Below are 25,767 nucleotides of genomic sequence, written 5' to 3'. Positions count from 1 at the left end.
TGTCTGGAAACATAGAACATGTAAGCTCCACTGTAATGTGTTCTGATTATTTCAGTTGTTGAAACATTTGATCATCTGTACTGTTATGCTTTCTGAGATCTGTGATGCAGTACACATTTGTCATGAAAAGTCAATATTATAAATCTTACCTAGTCTGGACGAGTAAAATTGTCTTCTGCTTGAACTTTTTTCTTATATCACCAGAAAATCCAGACACTGTGTGGGGATTCCCTTTGAGCCAGTACATGAGACAGCGAGGCTGGTACTGCGGCAGGAACGCAAGAATGTCTGCATGTCTAGTAAGCTTGGTTCAATATATTTTCTAATACATTCGTTGTAAAGACTGAAATTTAGAACTTTAAACCTATTGATGTCTGTTTCTGAAGATTTGTGAAGATTTAAAACATAACTTTTTATAGTTTTAGATCCTTTGTCTCTACTATGAAGTCTTTTGTCTCCATGAATGTCTGAGAAATATTAACGTCATTTACAGTCATTTACATTTTTTATAGTCAGAAAAAAGAACTGCTTCAAGCCAGGCGCAACATTTGAGTATGGAACAAAAAGGCATTAGAGTTTGGAGATATGAAATATGTATATATTTATATTCCTGCTATCTTCCTGTTTTTTTTTTAATGGAAGACAATTGGTCAGGTAACAGGGTGTCGGTCTGACCTACAATTCTCTTACACATTTAGTTAGATCTTTAACAGTTTTTTATGCCTAACTGCATATAACTGCAGTGTGTATATCTATCAACAATCAAATGCTGAACTTGCCGTTTCATTCTCTTTTAAGGCACTAGAAAGAGTTGCTGTTGGCCAAGGGGTAAGTCTCAATGCTTACTCTTAAACATTTTATTTAAATAAAAGATTTGTCTGCTTTTACATAAGAAAAAGAAGAACTTTCAGTGAACCTGCACAGAAAATATTTGAAATTGTTGCCTTGTCTTCGTGGCTTCCACTGGTTCACATTGCTGATAATGTGGTATACAACAGGCCACAGTGAAAGCACTGTTATTAGAGAAAACAACCGCCAGGCATTCAAAAACAAGACACAGTAGGGTAGATGTTTAAGCTTAAAATTGAATAAGTTTGGTTATTTGCTTTTCTGAGGAACATCCATAGTTCATTCCTGAATTTCAATATAAATAAAAGGCTATTGTGAGAAGGATTTGAAAATATGCGTGGTTAATCAAAAATAGTTTTTGAAAGTTAATCAAAAATATTGTTTACTACTTATCATGTTCCTTTTGAATTTAACAACAGAGAAAGTTTTATCAGAGCACAGGAATCATTTAATGAGTTCAAAGTTATTGGAAATGGTAGGAAATCCTGTTCCCTTACAATTTAAAAATTTGGAACACAGCAAGCTGAAACCCAGCAGAGACATGAACAGTTGTCTGTCTGACACTTTAATAACTCTTATCACTATTGAAGTGAAAGCTGCAGCATACAGTCCAGTTTGCATCTGTTTGATCTCACCTGATGACGAGCTTCAACTGAAACATTCCCAATATCTCTTTGATTACTTTCCTCTGTAAGAAGGTTGGTGTTCTAGATGCAATACTGTACATCCATAGAGGTCAGTATAATGAGCCAAGAACAAATCAGTTTCAACACATTACTTTATTACAATTATCTTTATTATTTTATGTTTAATGCTTTTTTATAAATAAATAAATAAATAAATAAATAAATAAGAGTGTCTTGCTCTTGGTTTCAGTAAAGCTCAGTCATTATACAGTGAAATATCTGTGAATTATTCAAATAAACTGATAGAAAATGAATTGAAATGTGTATTACATTTTTATATTTATTTATAAAAGGAGTACGAATTTCTACTTAGAACTGGTGTTACATCACGAAATGAAAAATGTGATCGGTAAGCTTGAACCAAGATTAAAAAAAAACATTTAAAGAGGGCTTATTGTGTACCTTTCCTGAATATTGAAATATTTAAATGATCTACTGTACAAACCATGAATATTTTGAAACAAATACAAAATCTCTATATTGCCATGATCATATGCTCAAGTGAAACCATACAGAAATGTAAAAGAAAATTGTTTGCTTTTCTACAGAAAAAGTAATAAAAAATATTATGGTTTCCAGATTAGTCAGGGTCTGGTCTGGGCAGGCCTTTGTTTTGTTGCCTTTCAATTGGGATGGGTAAGGTCTGGAATAAATATAAGATATTGACAAGATTCCAATTTTATTATACTGTTATTGGCAGTTTGCACTACAGCGTACAAAAAGTACTTAAACAGCTCTTGTAAAATAAATGACCGCATAATAAAATGTATAAGAATATAGTAAGGGCAGCATTGTGGTACAGTAGTTAGCATTGCTGCCTTCAGCACAGGGGCCCAGGTTTCAATTCTGGACCTGGGGTGATATCTTTATGGAGTTTGTGTGTTCTCCCCATGTTCGCATGGGTTTCCTCTGGGTGATCTGGTTTAATTCCACAGTTCAAAAGACATTCTGTTAGGTTGTTTGGCTTCTGCAGAAAATTGGCCCTGGTGTGAGTGTTTGTGTACAGTATGTGCCCTGCTATGGGTTTGCATCCTGTCCAGAGTGTACACTCCTTTGCACCCATTGCTTGCAGGGCTAGGCTACGGCTTCCCCACAGTTCTGTGTTTTCCATAAACACTTTAGCCTTAGTAAACCATTTAAATGATCATTTGAGATAAAATGCAGTTGTTTCCATTGGGAACCAGGTCCTTAGTTGCTTTCTTCTAATATTCCAAAACATATTTCTTGCCACTTTTGCAGCTTTTGGCAGCATGTAATATAATTTGTATCTCTAATTTGTAAACTAATTTAAAAAAGTTTAGACTGAAGATTTCACAAAGTAGAATCAAACAAACAGTCCCGCGGAATTAATCTCACATATATTTTACAAAGGAGAGGTGTGGTTTTAGGTACTTGACCTTCTAACAAAAATGTGCCACATTATAGTAAGGTACCAAAAATTATTATTTACTACCTATATTACAGTATGTCCAGTTATGAATGGATCCATCGTGAAACAAAATGATGAATTAAGTTTTGCTCTGCTTCCATCAATGTCATTGAAGATTGGAGAGAAACATTCAGAATGTGTTCTTCTCAGTCTTTTAATTTATTGGGGGTGTTTTAGTATAGTGACCATAATGTAATGATACTTACAAATGTTTAAAACATGAAATTCCCATTGGCTAATGGAACATAACATTTCCTTTGACTTAACAAAAATTTTTTTTGAAACCATTCTGATATTGTCTGTGCTTTTTTTGTTGTCATCTATACTGGTGTACTTTTAAAAGCTGTAGGGGACGTCCTATACATAATATGTTAAGTGAATTTTAGAATTAGTAGTTAGGAAGTGGGTCTTGGGTAACAGACATACATAAAGATGTATAACTTGGGTACTTATATTCCCTGGACATTTGTCATAGTCAGAACAACCTGTCAATGTTGAGATTATCCTCACAGTAGTATAAGCTCCCTTGCTAAACGTATCACGGAGAGGCAGACAGAGAAGCTTTTTGTGTGATTTAGTTTCTTATACCTCATCTGTATTTTCTTTTTCAGCTTCCCATTGAATCTCTGTTCTATAGAGCGGTCCTTCATGTCATTTTGCGGGACCATTATGGTGCAATAAAAAGGTAAGGCAGGCTTACATAATAATTTAAGGGCAAGAACAGGCAGAAATCAGAAACAGAACTTATATATGCTGCATGGGCTCAAACGTAATTATGTCAGAAGTGCTGGGTTTTTCTGTCTGTGTAGACGTAAGCTATCCCTCATTGAGTTGCTTCATTTAAATTTCCATCTAATTTCACAGAAACATAAAATACATTCTAGTATGATTAATGTCATAGTATTTTAGCTGAAAAGCAACAAGTAAAGGTTTTTTCAATGCTGAAAAGAAAAGAGACACAATGTTCCAGCTGTGGTGCCTTCTTCAGGTGTCTGCTTGAAGTTACTGCTTGAACTTCATAATATTTTAGCTATGTGAATGTAAGCTCTCCTGGTTTATTGAATTCTACATATAAATGCTACACTTATTTGTTTCTATCCATGTCTCTTTTTCAAATCAGTATTAAGTGGTAAACAGCGCTTTGGATAGGAAGTGACAAGTTTTTGGGAACAAACTTTTGTTGACCATTCCAATATTTCATTAAGTAAACCTTGCGCAATAAGAGATTCAAATGTACATTGTTATTTTAAATCCAAAAATGCTTTAAGCTTTCAAAATAATAGTCCCAAGTGATATTTTCTTACAAATGAGTTGGATTTGTTTCCAACAGCCCATGATGAATGCTGTTAAAAGAGATAATACAAATCATGTTGACTGAAAAATATGAATCAGTTGTCCTTCTCCTTGAGTAAAGAATCTGCTGACCACATGTGGCATGGAATACGTTGGTCTATACCTGTCTTCGAAAACCTGTTTTGCATTTTATTTTGCTTCTCAATAGCACTTTCAGGTTTCTTAGTTGCATCCTTCATGCCAAATCCTGCGCTACTATTACCTGTAAATATCTTCCTGGATAAAGTGAAATATTGAATTGTGAAATTGCTGAACCACATTTATTAAAAGCTTGGGAACAGGAGATATTGTGGTTAAGCTTTCGCCAGCACTTTTTTCTTTGGTTTTCTTTTGTTTAAAGTTTAGTCTTTTTAACATATCACTTTCAGGCATCAAATAAAAAGCCTGCAAAGATTACTTTGTACAGGTAAGCACACATGGAAATAATAATTGTGAATTAAACCCTAAAACTGTCCATGGTTCTGACATTTTGATAGCCATAACTCTTGAGCTTTTGCAGACTTGCAATCAATTTTGAATAACTCTCTGTACGCTATTAATTTATTGTGCCTTGTTAGGTGTGCATACACATTAGTGCTTTAAAGCTCATATATATTCTATTTGTAGAAAAGTAAAAGAAGACTATGATCAACATAGTACTGTATCAGTTTAAATATATCCATTTGTAATTCACAAGGATTAGAACTTAAATAGTTCCCCATGTGTCTATTGCAAAAAATGTCAGAAATGCATATATTTCTAAAATAATGGTAAAAGGATGTCATGGAAGATTGCAATGATTTATAGGGAGTGTTGCTTTTTTAAAGCTTTGGCAGTTTCTTGGCCAGGGCTCAGCAGTGTTTGGTATAAATCTTGACTAGCACAAAAGCTATACTTGAAAAGCAGATTGTGCATGAAATGCTGCACACATTTAGAAAAAAAAAGATTAAAAAGAGGGGACTGATAAAACTATCACCACATCATGAGGATACAGACATTCTTCTGGAATTTAATTAGATAGCACCTGTATGGCACCACACAAGGATTGCTATATATTGGATTTAGCAAATAATTTTGAATTAACACATAATTAATAAATTATGTAGATACAAATTCAGTTTTATTTTATGTATATTTTGAAGCAAAGACAATGCCAATAAATTCTGACATTGTCAAGACATCAAATGCGGCACTAAAACAATCATCCAAGTATTGTATTTGACATGAGGAAACACACGGTTAAAAAGGTATTTAGTAAGCGAGGGAAGAAAAATAAGTTATAAATTCCCCTTCCCAAGTTCTGCTTTCTTCCAAACATTTGACTGTAGGTAAGATTCTTGACCATTAGTTATGACTCAGTGCAAGGTAAGATGATTTTAGCATATAATATTTTATCTTTAGGTTTTTAAGGTAATGGCCCAACTAAACTGAGGTGTATTTGTATTGGCAGTGAAAAACGTGTTGGGAATGTGTACTCTAAAGCCACCTCTTTTGTGGATTATATCAAGAAAGCCCTGAAGAAGCTTGATCTTGATGAGTCAAAGGTCAGTATTTAAAGTAGTTTTCAGTATGCAAAGGTTTAAGTGAATATGAATACTGTATTTTGCTTTATCAGGTTATTTGAAGGAAGCACCCCTAAGATCCAGTGACTGAGCTAAGGCATCTTGTAAAGTAGGTTCATTCTAGTTACACATGTTCAGACCATATACTGTTTATCTCACACAGTAACTGAAGTCTTGAGATCCTGTATTAGCTGTTTATTTAAATTAACAAAAGGCTCTTTCTAGAAAAGAAAGATTGAAAAAATGTTACCTTTACACAGAATAGTAGAAATCATTCCAGGCTTTACACTGAATATACGCAACAGAATTGAATAGTAAACGTTGTGTTAAGGCACTGAACATCAAAGTATATTCTTCTATAGAAGTTACTGTATTTGCCAAACAGAAACTTTATTTATAAATCTATCATACAGGTAATTTCTGAGATTCACCCAACATATGTACTGCAATCGTCATTTTCAAATAAGAAACTGTTGAGAAAGAAAAGTGGTGAAGCGTGAAGTGTCACAAACTCCTCGACCTGCATGCACAAAGTGTAGCACAAAACCAGTGGATCAGAGCCAAATACCTCCATAATTGCCTTCACACAATAGCCACAGTAAAACCGTCATCATGCGTTGTTTTTTAGTATCTGAATAGTATTACACAAAGTTAGGTGCCTTTGGTTGTCCTGTACATGTAATGAAAGTTATTTTAATTTTTCATCAATTAACTAAGTACATCAGCATGTTTATCAATATTACCTAAGACTTGTTTTAATTATTTAATCACTTGAATAAGTAGGTTAAATTACCTTTGACCTCAAAACAATGATCCCTAAAACTCTGAAGTCTGAATTCATTCTAGATAAATCTGTGAGTTTTCATAAACCTATAATTAGCTTTGGTTGAAGCACTGCCAGTTTTAACACATCTGTCAACAACAAAATTAAAATAAAAGGGGAAAGAATGTATTTATATAACATCAAATGACCTATAAGTTCTTTCCACCTACTTCAGTAGAAAGTCAGTCTTCAACAGATTTTCTTTACATATACATTTAATTAGGAAAGAAGGCATGTGATATACAGAAACATTAATCAAATTTTATCTAAAAATTTGTAAGAAAATTATTTTATACTGAAGAGAATACGGACATTTTAATAAAATCTTAACAGTATTGGGTGACCAGGAAAATCTATAGATAAAAAATCAGAAAACATTTGATATAAAAAGTATATTATTACATATTACAGTAATGTTTAGTGTTATATTAGTATATTATATAGTATATTATTATGTACTTTTTATATAATGAAAGAATGTGGACTGTAGTAGATGGGAGATTCTAAAAAATATAGGCTGATCTTAGAGTATCTACAACCTAGTTGTCAGATGCTGGATAATATAAATTAACAGATTTGTAAAATATCATTCTGCAGTTTGTTGATTGTTTTTTTCTTCTTAACCTAACCTGTCAGACATAGGTTGCAAGGCAGTTGACTACCTGGATGGATGCCAGTCCATTGTAAGACACACAAACATTGTAACACACACTTGCACAGCATATCTATGAGAGGAACCAGAGCACCTGGAGAAAATAACGGCCACAGCAAACTCCACACAGAAGGTGCCCCAGGCTAGAATCATACCCTTAACCCACGAGATGTGTGGCAACAACTTGTCTGTTTTGTTTTATTAAATGCCCCAGGTTATTTAAAGAACCTAAAATACTGTATTTCTAAAAAAGGACCCACAGAATGTATCCACAAATTAAAAAAAATCACATTTAAATTGTGTGTTTTGGGTACCCTTTGGAGAGCTTCCAGATATCCTAGTTACCCTACTCGATTGTAAATTGAATATGCTTTATCTTATGTTTTTAATATCAAACATGTTTCTTTTGGCCTGTCACATTTCCATACACAAAATAAGCCTACAATTTGATGTGTCACAATACTTCATTGTAGACCTGTATGAATAAACATCCCAATAACAGTTTTAAACAAAACCTTTTTACTTATTGTACACCTGTCAGTTTTGACTGATACAGTATGTTGATTTATTTTAACACTTCAAAATCAGTCTCAGTTCCTACATAAAATACAATTAAAAGGCAGCTGCGGTGTGTCTTGGAACTCAACAGAATAGCGTTGTGTGGTCACTGGTATTTCACTTCAGTATTATCAAACAAATGAGCAATGCTTTTTCATGGCTGGTACTAATTCATTGGAATTAAGAGCAAGGGTTAGCAGGTGTGGGTTAATACATTTATGTTTTTTTGTAAATGGGCAGATTTTCAACTTTGTTTTTTGAAAAGGTTATCAAAGGTTAATCTCTTGTGATTTTCAGGACAACATTGTTTTTATTATTTTGAATCTTACAGCTGTCAGATAGCCTTATTCAGGATTATTATGAGACCTTTAAACCAAGAATGAAAGAGATGGAGGCATTCAACATGGTAAGTTCTTATTTCTCTTCTAAGCATGATCAGTTTTATTGTCCTTTAACATTGACCCTTAAACAGTGATGTCAGTTATTGGGGTTTTCAAGAATGTTCCTGAGAATGAAAAATGTAAATGTATCAATGGTGACAGATACCAAACATCTGTGGCACAGGGAACAGCATTATCTCTGTAAACTACAGAACTAAAGCTATTCTGTTCTTAAAGCTATCTGTGTAAAACAACATGTAAGATGTGGTGAGGCCACCTGCATGGCTCAAACAGTAAAAGTAAAAGTGCAATTTTACCTCTGCAATTGCATACTGGGTTTGACCCTGGGTCATGTCAATTGGTGGTGGTGACAAGGATTTCCCAAGAAACACTATACAATTAGCCAAGGGTGGGAATAGATGGCCAGCGCTTTCAGCTCACACTGCAACACCTGTGGCCTCCTGAGCAGTGCCAACAGTGTGGGATATGCCTCTCCTCCAAGCAGCTTTGGAACCCTGGTATGGAGTTGTGTTGCCTGACATTAAAAAAAAAACAACATGTGGTCACAGATGAGTCTTCCTACTCTTCCTCTTTCTCTACTATGTCAGGTTGAGGAGTTCATAGATGTGAGCTGAGATGTGAAAAACACACAATTAATCCCAAAACGAGGGTAGTTATATCATAAAAAAACTGGTTGTTCTATTAATAGTTTCATGTGGTTTAAAAATGACTTCCAAGCATTTTATGCATGGGTTAGGTGTATAATAATTTGAACCATGAAATATTTGCTTCATATAAGCTGATTTTGCCTTCAGTTCTTTATACCCATATTTCACCTTCAGCTGTGTAAACTGAAAAGGCATGTCATACTGTTTTCAGGGACAAGAGTTGGTTTCTCTCTCCTTCAGTACCAAAGCCTCTGCTGGTTTGTGTTATTGTTAAGTGTAAAGCCTAGAGATTAATGGTGAAGAGTGATAGGTGCTCCTTTAGTCAGTCGAGTTGGAGGCATGGGAAGCCAAAATTAGATCCTGTGTGTGAGAGTTCCCTGCTGTTCTTTCGGACAATCTAGCACGAAAGACCTTAAAATAAAAAAAGTACATTTAGCATGTGTTGGCAAAGCCTTTCTTAAGTCCCAGACATTAGTGGAAATATCTTTTTTGGTACCTAAATTCAAATTTTAATAGAAAATTATGAAACATTACTTCTCAGAGGATTTTATCATTTTAAGTTTAATTAGCCACTTCTTAAATTATCATACTGTATTGCAAAGATGATATAGTGCAGCTAGGACTAAAATCTTCATTATTTGTACAAAAAATCAGCAAAAAAAACTAAATTGGAAGATTTTTTCCAGAAGAGTGTCTGTGCAAATAAGTGCTTCGAAATAAATTTCTTCAAACAAATAAGTAACAGGGACCTTTTTTACAATGATCTATGGTATAATAAAGCTCAGTTTTTGTTTGTATTGGTTTGTTTGTCTTAACACTGTAATGGAAATTAATTGGATTAATAATGTTTTCAAGAAGACATTTCTTTGCAAGTTAGAATTAATGCAGAAAACCCCATATTCATAATTCTAATACTTCATGATAAATTAATTCTAAATAAGGCAAAACAAATAGGAATTAATATGGGTGGGATAGGGAATGAATACTCGCTCTACTTCATGTGTATTGAACGTACAGAGAGAATGTGATAGGAAATCATGTATTACTTCATGTATAATGACACTGGCATTCCACTTCTATTGGCAAAGAAATGGAGCGCAACATGGCATACCTCACTAACAGATCAATTTTCCCTCTTAAGTTACTCTGCCTTCTTGTGTTTTGTAGTTAAAGGTGGCCTTGGCTCCCTGCATTGAAGGACTGATTCTCCTGGATCGTCTGTGCTATCTGAAAGAGCAGGTAAATCACTAACTGTATGTATTACAGTATAATGGCTGCGTGTATTACATTGAACTGTAGAAACTAAGAACTGTCGCCAGTTTTCTAAATGATTAGGAATTTAATCATCCTCCACTAGCATAGATCATATTTTTTCTCCAGTCATGTACTGATTTCAGCTCAGTGTTACAACATATGTGCTGCAGATGTTGGATTCCAATTAGCCAAACCACAGCACAAAACTTCTTGTTTCTCTAATTCTTTCATAATTACAAGTGTCTGTAATTTTAAAGCTGGTTCATAATCCATGCACACATATTACTTTTTCTACAGTTTTCACAGACATATTGAGAATCACTTTGTTTCAGAAATAATTGTATGCTCAATAACACTGTTCAACAGACTATCAGACAGTCTAATTGCAAATGTATGTTCTGGATAATTAGACAGAAATTAGGATTGTGTCCCCTACTGTACAACACTTAATAACAGTTTCGTCTGTATGTACAATGACCTCAATGAGAATTTATGTAATTTTAATTTGTCAATTTTTATGGAATATTTGCAACAGTTTTCCATTTTTAGGATACTCTAATGTTTTAGAAGCTGGTAAACTGCCTTAAGTGTTAGTGTCTTATATGATTCAATATTGGTTGTATTTGGCCCTATATCTGTACAAACGTAAGAAACCAGAACTCTACATTTAAAGCACCCTTTACTTACTATTTATAATTGAAACAAAAAGACTTGGACTTAATGTTTGAAAATCATTGTGTCCATGAGCGCTTAGGAGTTTTATCAGTCATTCTGATCTGGTCTTTAAGAGCCACAATCCAACAAGCTTCTTTTTAAATTTACCCTCTGCAGAATGGGGATGGAAAAAGAGAACTTCACACAGGAACAAAAGTAAAAAAATACAGTGTGTTTCTTTTCTTTTGGATCTGACCACTCATACTGGGCAGTGGCTGGAAAGTCTTTTGAATAGATACACCCATTTAAGTGACACATCATCAATCTGTTTTTGTGATGCGTAGTAATTCCAACTTCTATCTGAGCTGGATAGTGAGGTCCTTACTTTTTTTAAATAAAAAGCAGTCCATCTTAAAAAACGGTGAGTGCTGTTAATACAGATAAAGCTCGGCAGAGTTATTATTTTTAAAGCTGACATATATCAGCTATGGTTTGCTTATCAAACTTTTATTTTTAAAAGGTGTTCATTCAAAGTCCTGGTTTCTTTATACTCATCTTTCTGGACAAAGTGTATTGTCATGTCATGAGATAAAATCAGTTTGTGTCACAGGAATTACATATCAGTTTTCAACATTGTGTACAGTAAATCAACACTGATAACACTTTGAATCTGTGTAATCTGATTATGTAAACAAAAAAGCATAATGTATATTGAGATAAAGCATATAAAAAGCCATAAAATAGAAGTTATTGAAAACTGAGTTATTACATAATCCTGCGGTGAACTGAAATTTTGTTTAATGTAAACCCATCCACCAGCTTTGGGATATATGTCCCATGGTATATTTTCAATCAGTTATTGTATCCCACATATTGTGCTAATGTGAAAAAACAAATTGTAAACCAAATCAAAAATAGTGAGTTAACCCAGATCATAGAAGATCTCCTAACTATTATGAATTTTAGGTCAACAGTGGTAAGCAGGGGAAATTTATTTTTCATGGAAAGCAAAACTTGTAAGCCCAATCCATTGATTTTATTGTTGCTGTTTTTTTAATTAACAGTTTAATTAAAGCATAGGTTAAAATAATCATTTTCTATTAGTTCCAAATTTATGTTTACAGTTTTTGACTAGCCATTCTGAGGTATACAGTATATTGTCCCCCAAATCAGCAGTAAACGTACTGAATTCTAAGATATGTGTACTAATAACTGTATTAAGCAACAGTTTTTGACTTGTTGACAACCATTTCTTGTTCTGAAAATTTTAATTATGAAGCATGTTGCCAACTGTGAGGCCATTAGATTGGAAAAGAAGACATTTGATGACAGTTTGAAATACTTGAAAACAAAAAGCTTATAAATCAAATGCTTTTTTTCTCCAAATCATTTCCAGTAAAATACAATGTTGTTAGAATCATGGTTCCATAGAATAAGACAACACAACATTGCTAGATTTGTCATGCTTTTTTCCACTTAGTTTTTTTCATGTTCATCATGTTGAAAGATTGTTAAATGTTAAACAGGCTTGATGAAAGATACGCAAGTTGAATTTGTTCATTGAAATAGGAGCAGGCTCTTTGAGAGTTTGAAGTTACCATTTACGCAGTAGAGGTTTTGTGGGTACTTGGGGTTTTGCCATTTTGTGAAATGAGACTTGGGCTGTATCCAGCTAAATTCTGTTTTGGGTGGTACATTGAATGAACATCTGTGGTCTAAGAGAAGCCGTGAGTCTTCCTGATTACTGTACTTACATGAAATCAGGCTTAGACGTGGTATTAGAAATGTAAATTCTATCAGAATCTCCCTGACATACTAGATAACACTCATGAGTGTAGACACAACAGTTATTGTAAAAGCTGCATAGAATAAAAATGAAAATCTTTGAACTATGGGTCCAGTCCACACCATCTCGTGGTTTTTTTTCAAGAGTACTTTTGTATGCATGTGCATAAAAAATGTTTTGTTTTCGAAGAAACTTTCCTGATCTGTCACTTTGTTTCACCACACAAATGGAAACATCTTGAGTTAGTTAAGAAGAGATTGTTTAACAAGCAGGGTGAATGTATTTCAGTTTCCTTTTCTATGAAGCAGTTGGGACAATAAAGGAAAGAGATGATCAAAGGAAAGAAAGGACAATTACTGCCTTGTCTTTCTCACACCTGAAGAAGGCTCCACGGCCGGAACGTTGTTTTCTTTCTTCTTTTTTTCAACATGGCATAAACCTATTACTTGTTCCTTTGCAGCCTACACATGCTGACACACCTACCCACCTGAAGAAATGATCATGTTGGATATTTACTTAGAAAATCTTAAATTCTTAGGCTATTGCACTTATTGAAACATTTGGTTAAAGTACAGATCTAAGAAAATTCAAAATCCTAGTTTTTAATCTTTTAAACACCAAATGGCAGTCTGTTGGAAAAAAAAAACTTAGCAGTGCCGAGACATTTTGTGAACTCCTTAGGATTTTCAGATTTCACATATTTAAAACTTCAAATGTTATTAGATCTTTGTAATAGATATTACTATCTATTAATATATAAAGATATTTTACCAGGTGAAACAAATGATACAAAACATAACATTCTTTCAACATTTATTGTATCATTCAATATATTTGTATGACAAAGTATGTGAACCTTTAGGTTCAGTAACTGGTGGCACACCCATGAGCAGCAGTGACTGCAAATAAACATTTCTTGTGCCTGTTGATCAGACTTCTACATCAATTTTGAGGAATTTTGGCCCCTTTCACCTCATAGAATGCCTTTAACTCGGTAACATTTGAAAGCTATGTTAATTTCACAGCTCACATCAGGTCCTGCCACAACATTTCAATGAGGTTTAGGTCCAGACTTTGACTAGGCCATTGCAAAACATCAGTTCTCCTGTAGCCATTCTTTTGCAGGTCTTGTATGTTTGGATTCATTGTTTTGCTGCAAACCTAACTTTAGGTTTGGTTTTTGACAAAGATAACTTTTCTCATCAAGGGAAGGAGTTCTACCTTTTACTTGTCCATCCAGAGAACATTGTTCTAGAAGCCCTGAAGATCATCAATGTGCTCTGTGGCGATCTTCAGACGAGCAGCAATGTTCTTTTTGGAGAGCAGTTCTTGACCACCATTCTTGTTCAGTCATTTTCTGATAGCTGAGTCACGAACAGTCACATTAGCCCAGGCGAGAGTGGCAGCCAGTTCCTTGGATGCTGCTCTTGGGTTCTTTGTAATTTTTTTTGCTGATTTCCCTTTTAGTCTTGGAGAGATTTTGATAGGACAAAAAGCTCCTGGGTAGAGATACTGTGATCTTGAACTTTCTCCATTCGTGGGCTGTCTGACAGTGGAATGGTGTACAGTAGCCCCAAAGTCTTAGAAACCCTTTTCAGTTTGATGTGCATCAATAACTATTTCTCAGGTAGTCCAATATTTCCTTTTATCCTAGGATAACTTGTTTCCACACAGCTGTGTGGTGAAGACCACACTTACATTTTTTTATCTTTATATAGGGTAGGGATCAGCCACCCAAAATCAAACTAATTATTTAAACACCAATCATTCAATTAATTGAGTTAATGAAATTATGGGTTCACTTACTTTTCACATTCTCTGTATCTTAATTCTTATTTTTTTTAATTCATATTTATCTTTATGGTTCACAAACTTTTTCTTAGCACAGTATATATGAATTCTTGTTTGAGCACGTGTTGACAGGAATATTATCACTTTGTCCACTGGTCTCAGCAGAACTTAATAGCTAAACAAGACTGGGCTTAGTCAGCACTGGGATGGCAGCCCTTTAAAGAAAACTGGGTTGCTCCTGTAAGTTGTTTTGGTGGATGAGTTGGTATGCTCTTCCCTCTGGGCTAGAATTTCAAAATCAGTGGCCTAGTTACTAGGCCATACTAGTAGCATCCTACTCTAGGTTACTCTAGGTTTGAACAATCTGTCCTATCTATATCTGACCCATGTATTACAAGAACATCACTTAGGATACTTTTTAGTATCTAAGTAACTAAGTTTCTTTTAGGTCAGAAGGGAAATATGAAATATTACAGAGAAATTCTGACATTACAGGTTGAAATGTATTTTGTTTTGTTTTTTTTTCATGAGGAAAATATTCAAATGGAATTGTGTACCTAACCTTTTATTACTTTCTTGCTTACTATTTGTGTGTTCAATATGTTTTAAATAAAGAAACAAATAAAGGTTTATTCCGTGCTGAAAAGAGAAGAAAAGAAACATTTTGGCTGTGGAGCCTTCCTTAGGTGTCGGAATGTTTTTATGTAGTTTACTTACAGAACAAAAACAAAATTGCAGCAGTATAACATGAACACAGTGTGATTTTTATGGTTATTTCTGATTTGATAGTGATGAAAAGAAGGAAGGGTGTATTGTATAGCATTTTGCAAAAACCTAGTAGCATTATGACTTCTGCCCTCTTCATAGAAAAAAAATGCCAGGATTAGAAGCAGAATGAATTGTTCCACTATGTTTAATGAATTTCAATCATTCACATTATGGCATTTACATTAGCCAGTATTTTCAAATGTAGCTCATGTTTCTTCCTAATCAAGGTATTTTTAAAGTACTTTGTAGTCAAAGGTCAAACACTTATATTCCTATTGAGAAGTACAACATGGATATTTACCATCACTTAAAGTATTCCAAAGTAATTTACATTTTCATTTTTAGTGATTTTAGTATATAACTATTTCCACATGTTTTATCTCAATGTAATATATTCTACCAAAGCACCCTGAAAAGTGAGAAAGGGGGCTAAATTGACTAATGTCATGTATTCAAACATTCTAGCTGTAACTCAAACCTAAAACATTAATGTGTCTTTTAAAGGACCTAAAGTTCAGTTATAAGTTAGACAAAATCACACAAAAAATCTTAAAAGGCCACCAATGTGCTTGAGAAAACATTTGGATTCAATTTTACAAAATAAAATATAAATAGCTGATATTTTACTAAGAGCTTATGAAGTACATTATGGAATTTTTTGAGAATATCTGAGTAAACTACATTTCCTCAAGTACTGTTTGTCTTCGGCATTGTTGCCATTGAGAGGTCAATTGTATTAAACCCACTGTCACAACTGGTACTTACTGTCACCGCATAGCATGTTTGTGGCCAGAACTGAACAGACAGAGAGGCAACGCTGCTATCTTTTATCCCTGGGTGGTGGGCATGTGTAGGAGGAAAGCTAAAGTAATGTCTGTTATTATGAAATCTGTGTATAAAGAGTGTCCTAAGCTCCCCATCATGAACAGATTTTAGAGATATGCTCATATAAATAGTTTATAGACATTAGTATAATATTCCCACGCCAGAGCTCATGATAACAGAAGCAAGAAGCTTGTCACCTTAGGTTGGGATGCACATTCCAATTGATGGGTGTACTCTTAAAGGTCAATAAAGGTTAACGTGGAAATATGTATTTTTCTAGGCAAACGTTTGCCTCAGGACTTAATCTGTGGCAAAAGCAACACTGGCAGGACAATAAAAGAAGTCAAATGAACTCTTAAATATCTGCTTTCATTTTGATGTATGTGACACACTTTGTGGTTGATTACAATCTACCTGATTTATGTGCTGTATTTTCTTTCCCACTTATTGGACATGAAATTGCTTTGAACTTGAAGGGGAAAAAATAATTTGTTTTTTCCCTTGAGAAATCGGCTTACTTCTCATTGCCTGTGAACAGCAGTTGATACTTGTGTTTCTCCATTCACATACAAAGGTCGGTACATACGAGCAAATCTTCATCACTAATCTTAAATATGTCTTGCTCTATACTGTAAATGATCCCCATCTTACTCAACACAAAATATGTAATATTGGAAAACTAAATCAGAATCTTAAAGTTCATATTTATGAGGGGTTTAGCAGATTTAACACAGAATGAGATCTCTTCATTTAAGAGAAAAAAACATTTCCTGAAAGAAATGTCCTGATTTCCTTCATATTGATGTTCTATATATTTCTTCTAAACGTAACGTAAATATGTAGCCAAAGTAGTGGTGAAGTATACTAATTAAATGAGATTGTTTGAATAGATTGAATAATACCACAGATACTGTAACTGACTGATTTTTGGCAATAATGAACCCATGCTGAAGAATGAAAACAATCTCGATTAAAAAGCACTAAAGGATTGTTAAACATAGGTAACTACATACCTTAGATTTTGTATAATTATTTTAAACCACAAAAAAATGAAAAAGCTCAATGTTTTTCTAATTGAAAGGAATACTGGAGACATAAGAGAAACATAGCTTCTTAGTTTTGCCTGCTGATGAACAAGATTACCAGTCTTCATAAACATGGATGGGAACCAGCATCATCCAAACATCTGAGTTTAGGTTTAGTCAGGGGAAGATGGCGCAACACTAAGCCACGTAATCAAAAAACAACAACTAAAAATGTATGTTTCTTGTAATGTAACCTTAAGTGCCTCTTGATTTTTGAGCTTATGTTTGTTTACTGATCTGCAAACAAACAGATGCAGTATGTCTGAGGTCTTACAACATTCAAAGATTTGTTCATTAGAAACCTTAACTGAAATTCACAGAAAACTGGAAAAATAAATCTTCCTGTTTGTGTCGCACTTTAAATGAAGCACCCTAAACCAAAATTGTTATTCTTTTAATCTTAATGGGAAAAATAGAGTTGCAGAAATACAAATGTGATATGTGATATTTTATTTGAAACACACTAAAGCAAATATTTTTTAGGATTTAACCATTTTAAAATGTCTTTTAAAATAGGTTTGCATTTAAATTATATAATTAAATAATGAAAATGTTCTTCATTATGCACATTATTTATGCTTTCTACTTCCATGATCTTTGAACCAGTTGATATAACTAAATCACACACTATTGCAGTTGTATTCTAGTTGTCTAGCTTTAACTGCAATTGAAATAAATTTAAAAAAAATGGAGGAGGAAATTTATGAAAGCACGTCTTGCTCAGGAACTGGAAAGAAACAATATTTGTTTTCTTTCTTTCAGGATAACGTGTCATTTTCTGCATTGGTGCAGCTGTTTGACCCACTGATGTCACCAAGATGCTTTGGAGTCATAGGTATCAAAAGACGTTAGTCAAAAGGATTTTTTTTTTCTTTTATGTTTTTGAGGTGAATCAAAAATATGGTATTGTGATTTTTCTGTTCTTTTCCTGCTATGAAAAAAAAAAACATTTAAATGTATTTCAAGACATTTGAATTCAGTATAATTTTCACGGTGATATATTGTATTCTCTGGAGATTTTTAGGGTTTAAGATGCAAATGACATTCCAAAGAATACCCAAACCGATAATATAACATAAATCTTTCATCTCTTAAAAGTGTGATTTATTACTGAAATCCTCATGTGTACACTACCCGTTTTTTTCAGTGGAGAATTTTGAATGACAAGGTAAAAGAAAACAGAAAATAGTTTTCATACAGAAGAGAAAACATTGTAGTCAGTTCATTATGTGATTTGAAAAGAAATACGGATGAGTGAATTCTGAAGGTTTATTGATCAGTTTTTTTCTCTAATTCTTTATTCAGTTCCAAATAGCATCTGCTTTTGCCTTTGTAGGATCTTGACAGATGCTTGCTCCTGTGCTATAGAAAAAGAAAATTTGCTTTTGTTATCTTTTCAAGTAAAACCTGTTTTGTTGTACGTCTTGTAATGGAATGCATTTTTGTAAAAGCCAGGAAGACAGGAAACTAAATCTAAAGTTAAAAATTATATCTATTATATCTAAATCTAAATTACAATTCTAAGAGTACAATTTGCAGTATGGTATGCAGTTTTTCACTTCTTTTCATTTTTAAAATTAGTCTGGCTTGTATGTAAATATTTGGTGAATAAACAGTAACAGTGTCTTAGTCTTCACTGTCTGTTAAGTCTTAACTAGCAATTTTAATTGCTACAAATCTAATAATCTTACATTGCCTCGTTGAGATCTTGAACTAAAGGTGATTCACTTCTGCTTGAACTGTTTTCATTATTCTATGTTCCTACTCATAATGTGAAACAAAATGACTTCACAAAACATATTTGCAGGTTGACCTTTAAAGCTTTTTGTTTCAACGGAAACAAAAACTTCCCTCCCATTTTGTACTTGTAAACTTGTAAATGTAAAGGTACAAATCTTAATCCATACAACACAGCTATCGGGAACAGTAATAAAATGACTTATGTTAATAAACAACTAGTAGTAGCTAGACCATGGAAATTTAAACCAGCACAAAATAGCTTTAGTGTTTGCCATGTTATACTTTAGAAATGTGGGAAAACTGTAACTGTTGTCAACATTGTATGTTACAAAAAGGGAAGAAAAACATGTATCACAGTCAGATGTTTTTGTTTTGTTAAAGTAAATCAAAACTGTATGCCATATAATAAAATGGTGTTATTATTTTTGTGTAATATATATAATGTTGACACTTTTTATATCTAGCTTTCTACAAAATAATTGTGAGGTCTGTGAAATAATGGATGAATGCATATGTCAAAACATGTACAGTTTGTGTTAAGGATCCACTAATACCAGATACTTTTTGATCCTAGACCACTTAGAAATGCAGTGCATTTTAATTACTGTTATGTATGAGTGCAATAAACTACAGTTTTCATTCTTTAAAAAATTCAGTGCATGATTTGCATTCTTCTGGAAGAATTACTATACAGTAAATTGAATATCTGTGATGAAAATGGTGTACAGCAGGTGTAGAGTGTAGAGATCTACAAATCCCAAACAGAAGAGCTATGAAGAGGTGCTTTAAAGTGTTGAGATAATGTGTGCTGCCGCTGTTCTCTAGCACCTGGTAACACTATGAAGTGATAAGTGTCCTTACAGGAGCAAGAAAAAACATAGGGAGAGAATGGAGAATGAACAGGAGATGGGCGTTGAAAAATGCAAAACTGTGCCAATGATTATGATATAAATGGCACATTTGAAAAATGTTTATTGGCACTGTCTAAAACATCGCTGAAAGTACATATTTAACCTACATACAAATGAAACCTATCATTTACTTTAAAATGCTACGCTTTTAAAATAAACATTGCAGAGTCTTTCCCAAACATGGATTATCATTGAAGTCACGTTTGGAGCTTGCATTGTGCCCTGAAGTCATGACAGCAGCAGTTGGAATCTGGAGTATGTCACTAGCCGACTGTACCTAGAAGTTTCCAAGCATCGAATGGAGGAATGCCACTAGACTTCAGTAGGCTTGAGTCATCCAGTGTTAATTTGGCTTCCTGTGCCAGAGCAGCCTCTCCTGTGATGTGCCAGGAGCCTGTGAATCTGTTCTCCAAAGTCTGTTCTCCAAACAATGCAAACTCTGCAATGTCCTATGTGAGGCTTTGAGTCTAAATAAGAAGGATATGACTCTCACAGCCCATATTTGAACGACCTAAATAGATAGATACTTTATTGTCCATTGCTATGGAAATTTGTCTTTCGCTTCTCCCATAGAAGTACAAATCACACAAGCAAAACATAAAATCACATGAAATTACAACTACAGTATATAATACATAAATAAATTGATAAATAAATGGGTAGTAGGGGGGACTACGTTTACATACATTCATTGAGCAGTTTTATTGCAGAGGGGACAAACTACAAACTACTTCTTATAAATCCCCTTGCAGTGAGTTATATTCATAAACAATTGTATTTTCCAATTGGGGTGGGTATTAAAAGAAAACCAAACGGATTAAATAAAAATCAAAGTCTACATATGAATTTTTTTATGTTTAGAAAATATTCATTTGAAAAAATAAGCTATTTTGTTTTCATAATCCAATGGTTCTCCACTCTGGACCTGGAGGACCCCTGTGATTTTTGGGTCTGGCCCAAATGAGCTTTTAATTACTGAGGCTTACTGATGCCTTTAATTCAACATCTTGTTTTATTTGACCTTTTTAATTCATTTCTGCAATTATTCATTTGTGTTCTACATGATGTGGTATAATGGTCTCCATCCATTCTCTCCTCTTGCCTATTAAGTGGTTGCAGCCTTAGTTCTGTCCAAACAGCTCATAGTTGGTGACCAACTATGATGTCTAGACTCAGGGGGAAATTACACTATCAATAATATTGTACTTTTTTGTGTTTATTTTACAACATTATCTCCCTTTAAAAAGCAATTAGCAGTCTTTGTGTCCTCACTTAATCCACTAAAAGTAATTCATTTGCCTCTGATGTAGGATATTTCTATCATTATTAACCACAGTTATTTAAAAACTAGTAATGAAAAGAATATTGGAGGGATGTCTTTATCAACAGATGATAAAAATGCCACATACACATACTGTATATTGGTAAATTCAACATAAAATGCAAGTTAAAAGGACTATGATTAGTTATCCACATCACCGGTAAACTGTGCTCAAGGGATTAATGGGGCTTGCTTTATTTTTAATGAGGATATTTTTTATTATTTAGTGAAACAGATTCGGCAAACCGTAAGTTTAAAAGTGCAGTATGTGACAACAAACACAAAAGCTCAACACAACTAAGCATTCCCAAAGAAGAGTGACTGTGACTGTGTTCCGTAGATTTCCAATTATTTACATTCCACACATCTGACTGAGGTTATAGAACCCAGAAATTTGTTCAGAGTTCAAAGTAATTACTAAATATTTTATTTGTTTTAAAGACAATAGCCCTCCAGGACCAACCAGTATTAGACAGCTCTGTTTTAAAAGCTAGAAAAGTCAGTGACAGATCAATTAGCCTACAGTATGTGATTAAATGTGAGATGTATGAAAAAATAGATGATACAGATATCCTAGAGAAGTAGTACTAATTATCAAAAATCTTGAATAATATATCAATTTTCCATTTTTTGCCTTAGTATATACTGTATTGAGGTCCTTATTTTTCATGTTGTTTTCAATACAATTATGCAAAATATCTCCACAAATCTTTAAACAACCAGTGTGTACTTTTACTTAATACCACTGTCTGTCCTTTTTGGAATGGTGTGGTTTGTGCATGACTAATTAAAATATTTTTGAAAATAATATATATATATATTTAACCAGTGTGACAAACCTAATCTCCTTACATAATTGTAGCAGGCTGCACTTGGATGTTTTCATTTAGTGTTTCAGTGTTTTCCTGAAGTTTGTCTTCCTTTTCTGTCTCCTAATTACAGTATGTCCTTTATTCATAAGTCCCTGCATTTTTCTCAGACTGTGCCTAAAAGGTAAGTTGCATCAGTACACTATCTCTTTACATACGATTCTCACTAACTGGCTTTCCTATGCCCTCTGTCCTGGGTGTGGGACATACTGTCTCTCTGACACTTCCTTCTAGTCCTGAGTTAATCCATGTATCATAATGTAGGACAGGTGAGTGTTATCAGGGGGTGTTAACAATGTTAAGAGCTACTGCAAATACAACAGCTTAAAAAGGAGTGTGCAATGTATATCTTATAAATCTACATTAAAGGTGGTAATAGTTAATAACCTGATTGTAGTTCACTTAATCCATTTTCACTAATCACCTAGTCAAATAAATGGTCATGGTAAACCGGAGCCTTACCTGGCAAACAATGAGCAAGACAAGACACATCCTGGATAGGATGCCAGTTGAGAGTAGTTAATTTTATTTTTCTTAACTTTACTGAAAATGTAACTTATCAAAATGTGTGTTTCACTGTTCAGCATAGAGAATTCTGATGGGTTAACTTTGTCAATGCCTTTGAGGATCTGATGAAAGTGACAAGTTAAATTTCTTTGATATCCAATCAAAATTATTTTGGATAACATAAACAAGTATGACAAGACAATTTCATATTTTCTATTTAAGTGCCTGATTGGTTTAATTGTGGCTCTTGGTAAACATTTTTGTTCAAATTTAGTTTTTCAACAAATTAGGAAACCAGTCTTAGACTACACTTGATTTGACCTAGTAGCAGAAATCACACTGTGCTACTGTAAGCGTTATTTAGTATTGTACTTTGCAGTATTTTAAAATTACAGTTTTTATCTTTATCTTTCATTTATAAATCACTTATTTAAATATTAAGAGGAATTTTGTTAGCTTCTTTGAAAACATAAAAGTTCATATTTAACATGATTTAGTTGTATAACTATATTTTACCTATTCTAATGGTTTTGGTCTTTACATAAAATTGCATATTATAAATATCCCAAAAAATCAGATCCTACTGTACATTTCAAATCCTCTTCACGTAGGCAGGAAAAACATCCCAAAGGGTCTCATTGCCTGAGCTCCTGCTTTCATTCAATGGCATGTTCAAAACAATGACTAAATTGTCTGCCATCGAAAGGATTTAACTGGCATATAAATTACAGTCTTTAAAAGCTACTGTTTTCATAAATAGAAGCCTTTATTGGATTGAGGGATAAATTCCCATTCAACCACCCATAAATAAAACACACTGTAGACCTCTGTATACATTTAGGAGACCACATCAGATTTATGAGAGATTTGTTTTAGGATTTTTTTATATTTCTACATGGAAATGAAATACTTGGGTACAGTGTTGAGAAAAGTTTGTGATGCCGCAATACAATCATGGAAATCACAGTTTCACAGTGTTTTTCTTGTATAACCAAAAGAGTTTAAATTCGATGTTGTTTGAGATGCATTGTTGTTAGAAGAAAAAAAAGAATAATTAAAAAGCAGTGTATGTGAAATAAGAGAGCCCTTTGGTTACTTTGCACAATTACGGGGATAATTAGAATCGTGGTTAAATAATTGGATAGTTAACAAGGAAAGAATCTGGGCAGCTCTGTTCTCTATTAGGGCAAGCAACTTTGTCAGTTTGGTATTCATCATACAACTTAGTGTAAGCATGCCATGTCATTATTAAAAGAGATTTCAGAGGACCTCGGAAAAAGAGCAGTTAATGCTCATCAGACTGGAGAGGGTTATGAAGCCATTCCTAATATAAATGGGGCTCCATCCTTCCACTGTCAGACAGTGTACGAATGGAAAATATTCAAGACCATGATGACGCTATCTCTGGGTGTTCATCCTGCCAAGATCTCCCCAAGAGCAACCCAAAAAATAATCCATGAAGTCACAAAGAACCCCAGAGTAACCTCTAAGCATCTGCAGACCTCACTAATTGCAGTTAATGTTAGTGTTCATTCCTCAGCCATCAGGAAAAGACTAAATTGGGATGGTTTTCATGGGAGGATAGCCAGGAAAACAAAAAGCATTGCTTTCTTAAAAAAACATTGCCACAAATCGCAAGTTCACCAAAAGGCACCTGAATAACATACAATTAACATACAAGCAGATAATGCAACATAATGGCTAAAGAAGAAGTTTTGCATTTTGCATTGGCCAAGTCAAAGTCTTGACCTAAACCTCATAGAAATGTGTAACACCTTGGGAGTGGGTGGAGCCGCAGTGAGCAACGGTAAAAAGTCAACGCCCCTAACTGAGGGTGTAAGGTTAGCAGGAACCGAAAATAACACAAAAAAGGGTGAAGAATTAACCAAAAAAGAAGGTGTGCCGCATATCAAGGCTGGGCTTACCCTATTCAACAGGGTCCAGCCTGGGAAAAAGAAGAACCGCTAGCACAGCAGTGGCCAGACTGGACATTAACAGGGTCCTGTCTGGAAAAGCAAGGTGCGCAAGGCCAAAAACAAAATAAAAACTGAGTGTGCAAAAAAGGTCTGTCTGCCCCGGTGAAGATACGTGACGGGCCAGGCAAAAAGAAAAAAATAACGACGGCCTTATGGGGGTACAATCTTCTCCAGGACTGCCGGTGAAAATAATCCTCACCTTCCGGGGGTTGCCCTGCTCATCCCTTTGGGGCATGTCCAGTGTGCCTTTATAGAGCCCTCACAGCTGTGGCTCATCCTCTAACAGCCTGAACAGCTGTGACTACAAAGCCAAGGCATAGCCCTTCATCCAGGGCTCCAACTCCACACTGGAGACACCCCAACGTAATGCCGCAAATGTTATTGCAGGACCTTGACCAAACTGTTCATACAAGATAACCCCCTAGATTATTTCACACACAGAATTTGGCAGTACTGTAGAGAAATGTCTCAAAGGATTACGTTTTTTTGTCTGAGCATGTCAGCGTGTGTATTGTGCTTAAATAAAACTTTCTGTTGATCATGTGGGACCCGCTATAAAGAATATTTCTTGTGGAGATAAGTGGCTTTGTACTTTAAACATTTTGATTGCTGCAGTAGCGTTGAACCTCTGTCCATCTTCCTCTTTTGTGTCTACACCAACTCTCTTTGTTTACCATTCTTCAATGGGTTTGATATGTCTGTTGTTTTATAGTGTTAATACTCCAGATTCAAAACGTAGTTATTTGTTGTCATGTTATTTATTTTAAAATCCTTCTATTTAAAAACGATTTCCCAAGATTAGCAGGTTTTTTTTCATCTTTGTAACTACACCCTTTCATCTTGTTTTGAACCAGTACTCCTTATTAATCTCGTACTATTAATTTTTTTCAAGCACAATAAGACAACTCATACCTTTCCATGTCTGATCCTAAATATTAATCCGATTAATATTTTGGAAATGTGTCAAAGTTCATTTTTCCCAAAAGCCTAATTAGAATTGTACCAGATCTTTACACTGTTTCTCTATTAACATAATTATCATTTTTTTAAACAGGAATCATGATTTATTCTGTTTGCTTGCCTGCCAATATGAATACTTTAAGAATTGACATCTACTATATTTATTTTGTCCCAACTGAGAAAGGTCTCCCACTATAAAATCGTACTCATTTTGGGAGGGGGGGTATTTTTCCTGTCACTGTGTTCAGCTCGTAAATGGTTATGACCAATGTCTTTCATTTTCTCAGTCATGCTGGGAAAAAATACAGCCCCTCAGCTATAGATTTGGATCATATATTTTAAGTTCACTCAACAAAAAGAAAGCTCACTTGGGTGTCTTTC

The 25,767-nt window shown here is 34.1% G+C and overlaps 1 protein-coding gene across 3 annotated transcripts in view; it reads left to right on the top strand.

The window, feature by feature from the left end:
• mettl25 (methyltransferase like 25) overlaps nt 1-25,767 on the top strand; it is a 64,685-nt gene that overhangs the window by 22,582 nt on the left and 16,336 nt on the right. Inside the window, exons 6-12 of one of the 3 annotated variants that reach the window (XM_088647222.1) lie at nt 205-299; nt 799-828; nt 3,576-3,649; nt 5,747-5,840; nt 8,223-8,297; nt 10,107-10,178; nt 17,865-19,493. In XM_088647222.1, coding sequence (XP_088503348.1) covers nt 205-299; nt 799-828; nt 3,576-3,649; nt 5,747-5,840; nt 8,223-8,297; nt 10,107-10,178; nt 17,865-17,954 — 530 coding nt within the window. In that variant the 3' untranslated portion in view covers nt 17,955-19,493. Of the gene's footprint in view, nt 1-204; nt 300-798; nt 829-3,575; nt 3,650-5,746; nt 5,841-8,222; nt 8,298-10,106; nt 10,179-17,864; nt 19,494-25,767 lie in introns of those variants that run through there. The other 2 variants (XM_088647221.1, XM_088647223.1) reach the window with 2 other exon arrangements.

The sequence above is a fragment of the Lepisosteus platostomus genome, chromosome 9, assembly GCF_059453375.1.
Source record: "Lepisosteus platostomus isolate fLepPlt1 chromosome 9, fLepPlt1.hap1, whole genome shotgun sequence".
Taxonomy (NCBI): Eukaryota; Metazoa; Chordata; class Actinopteri; order Semionotiformes; family Lepisosteidae; genus Lepisosteus; species Lepisosteus platostomus.
The sequence above is the reverse complement of the archived record's forward strand: the minus strand, read 5'-3'. Positions and strand labels throughout refer to the sequence as shown.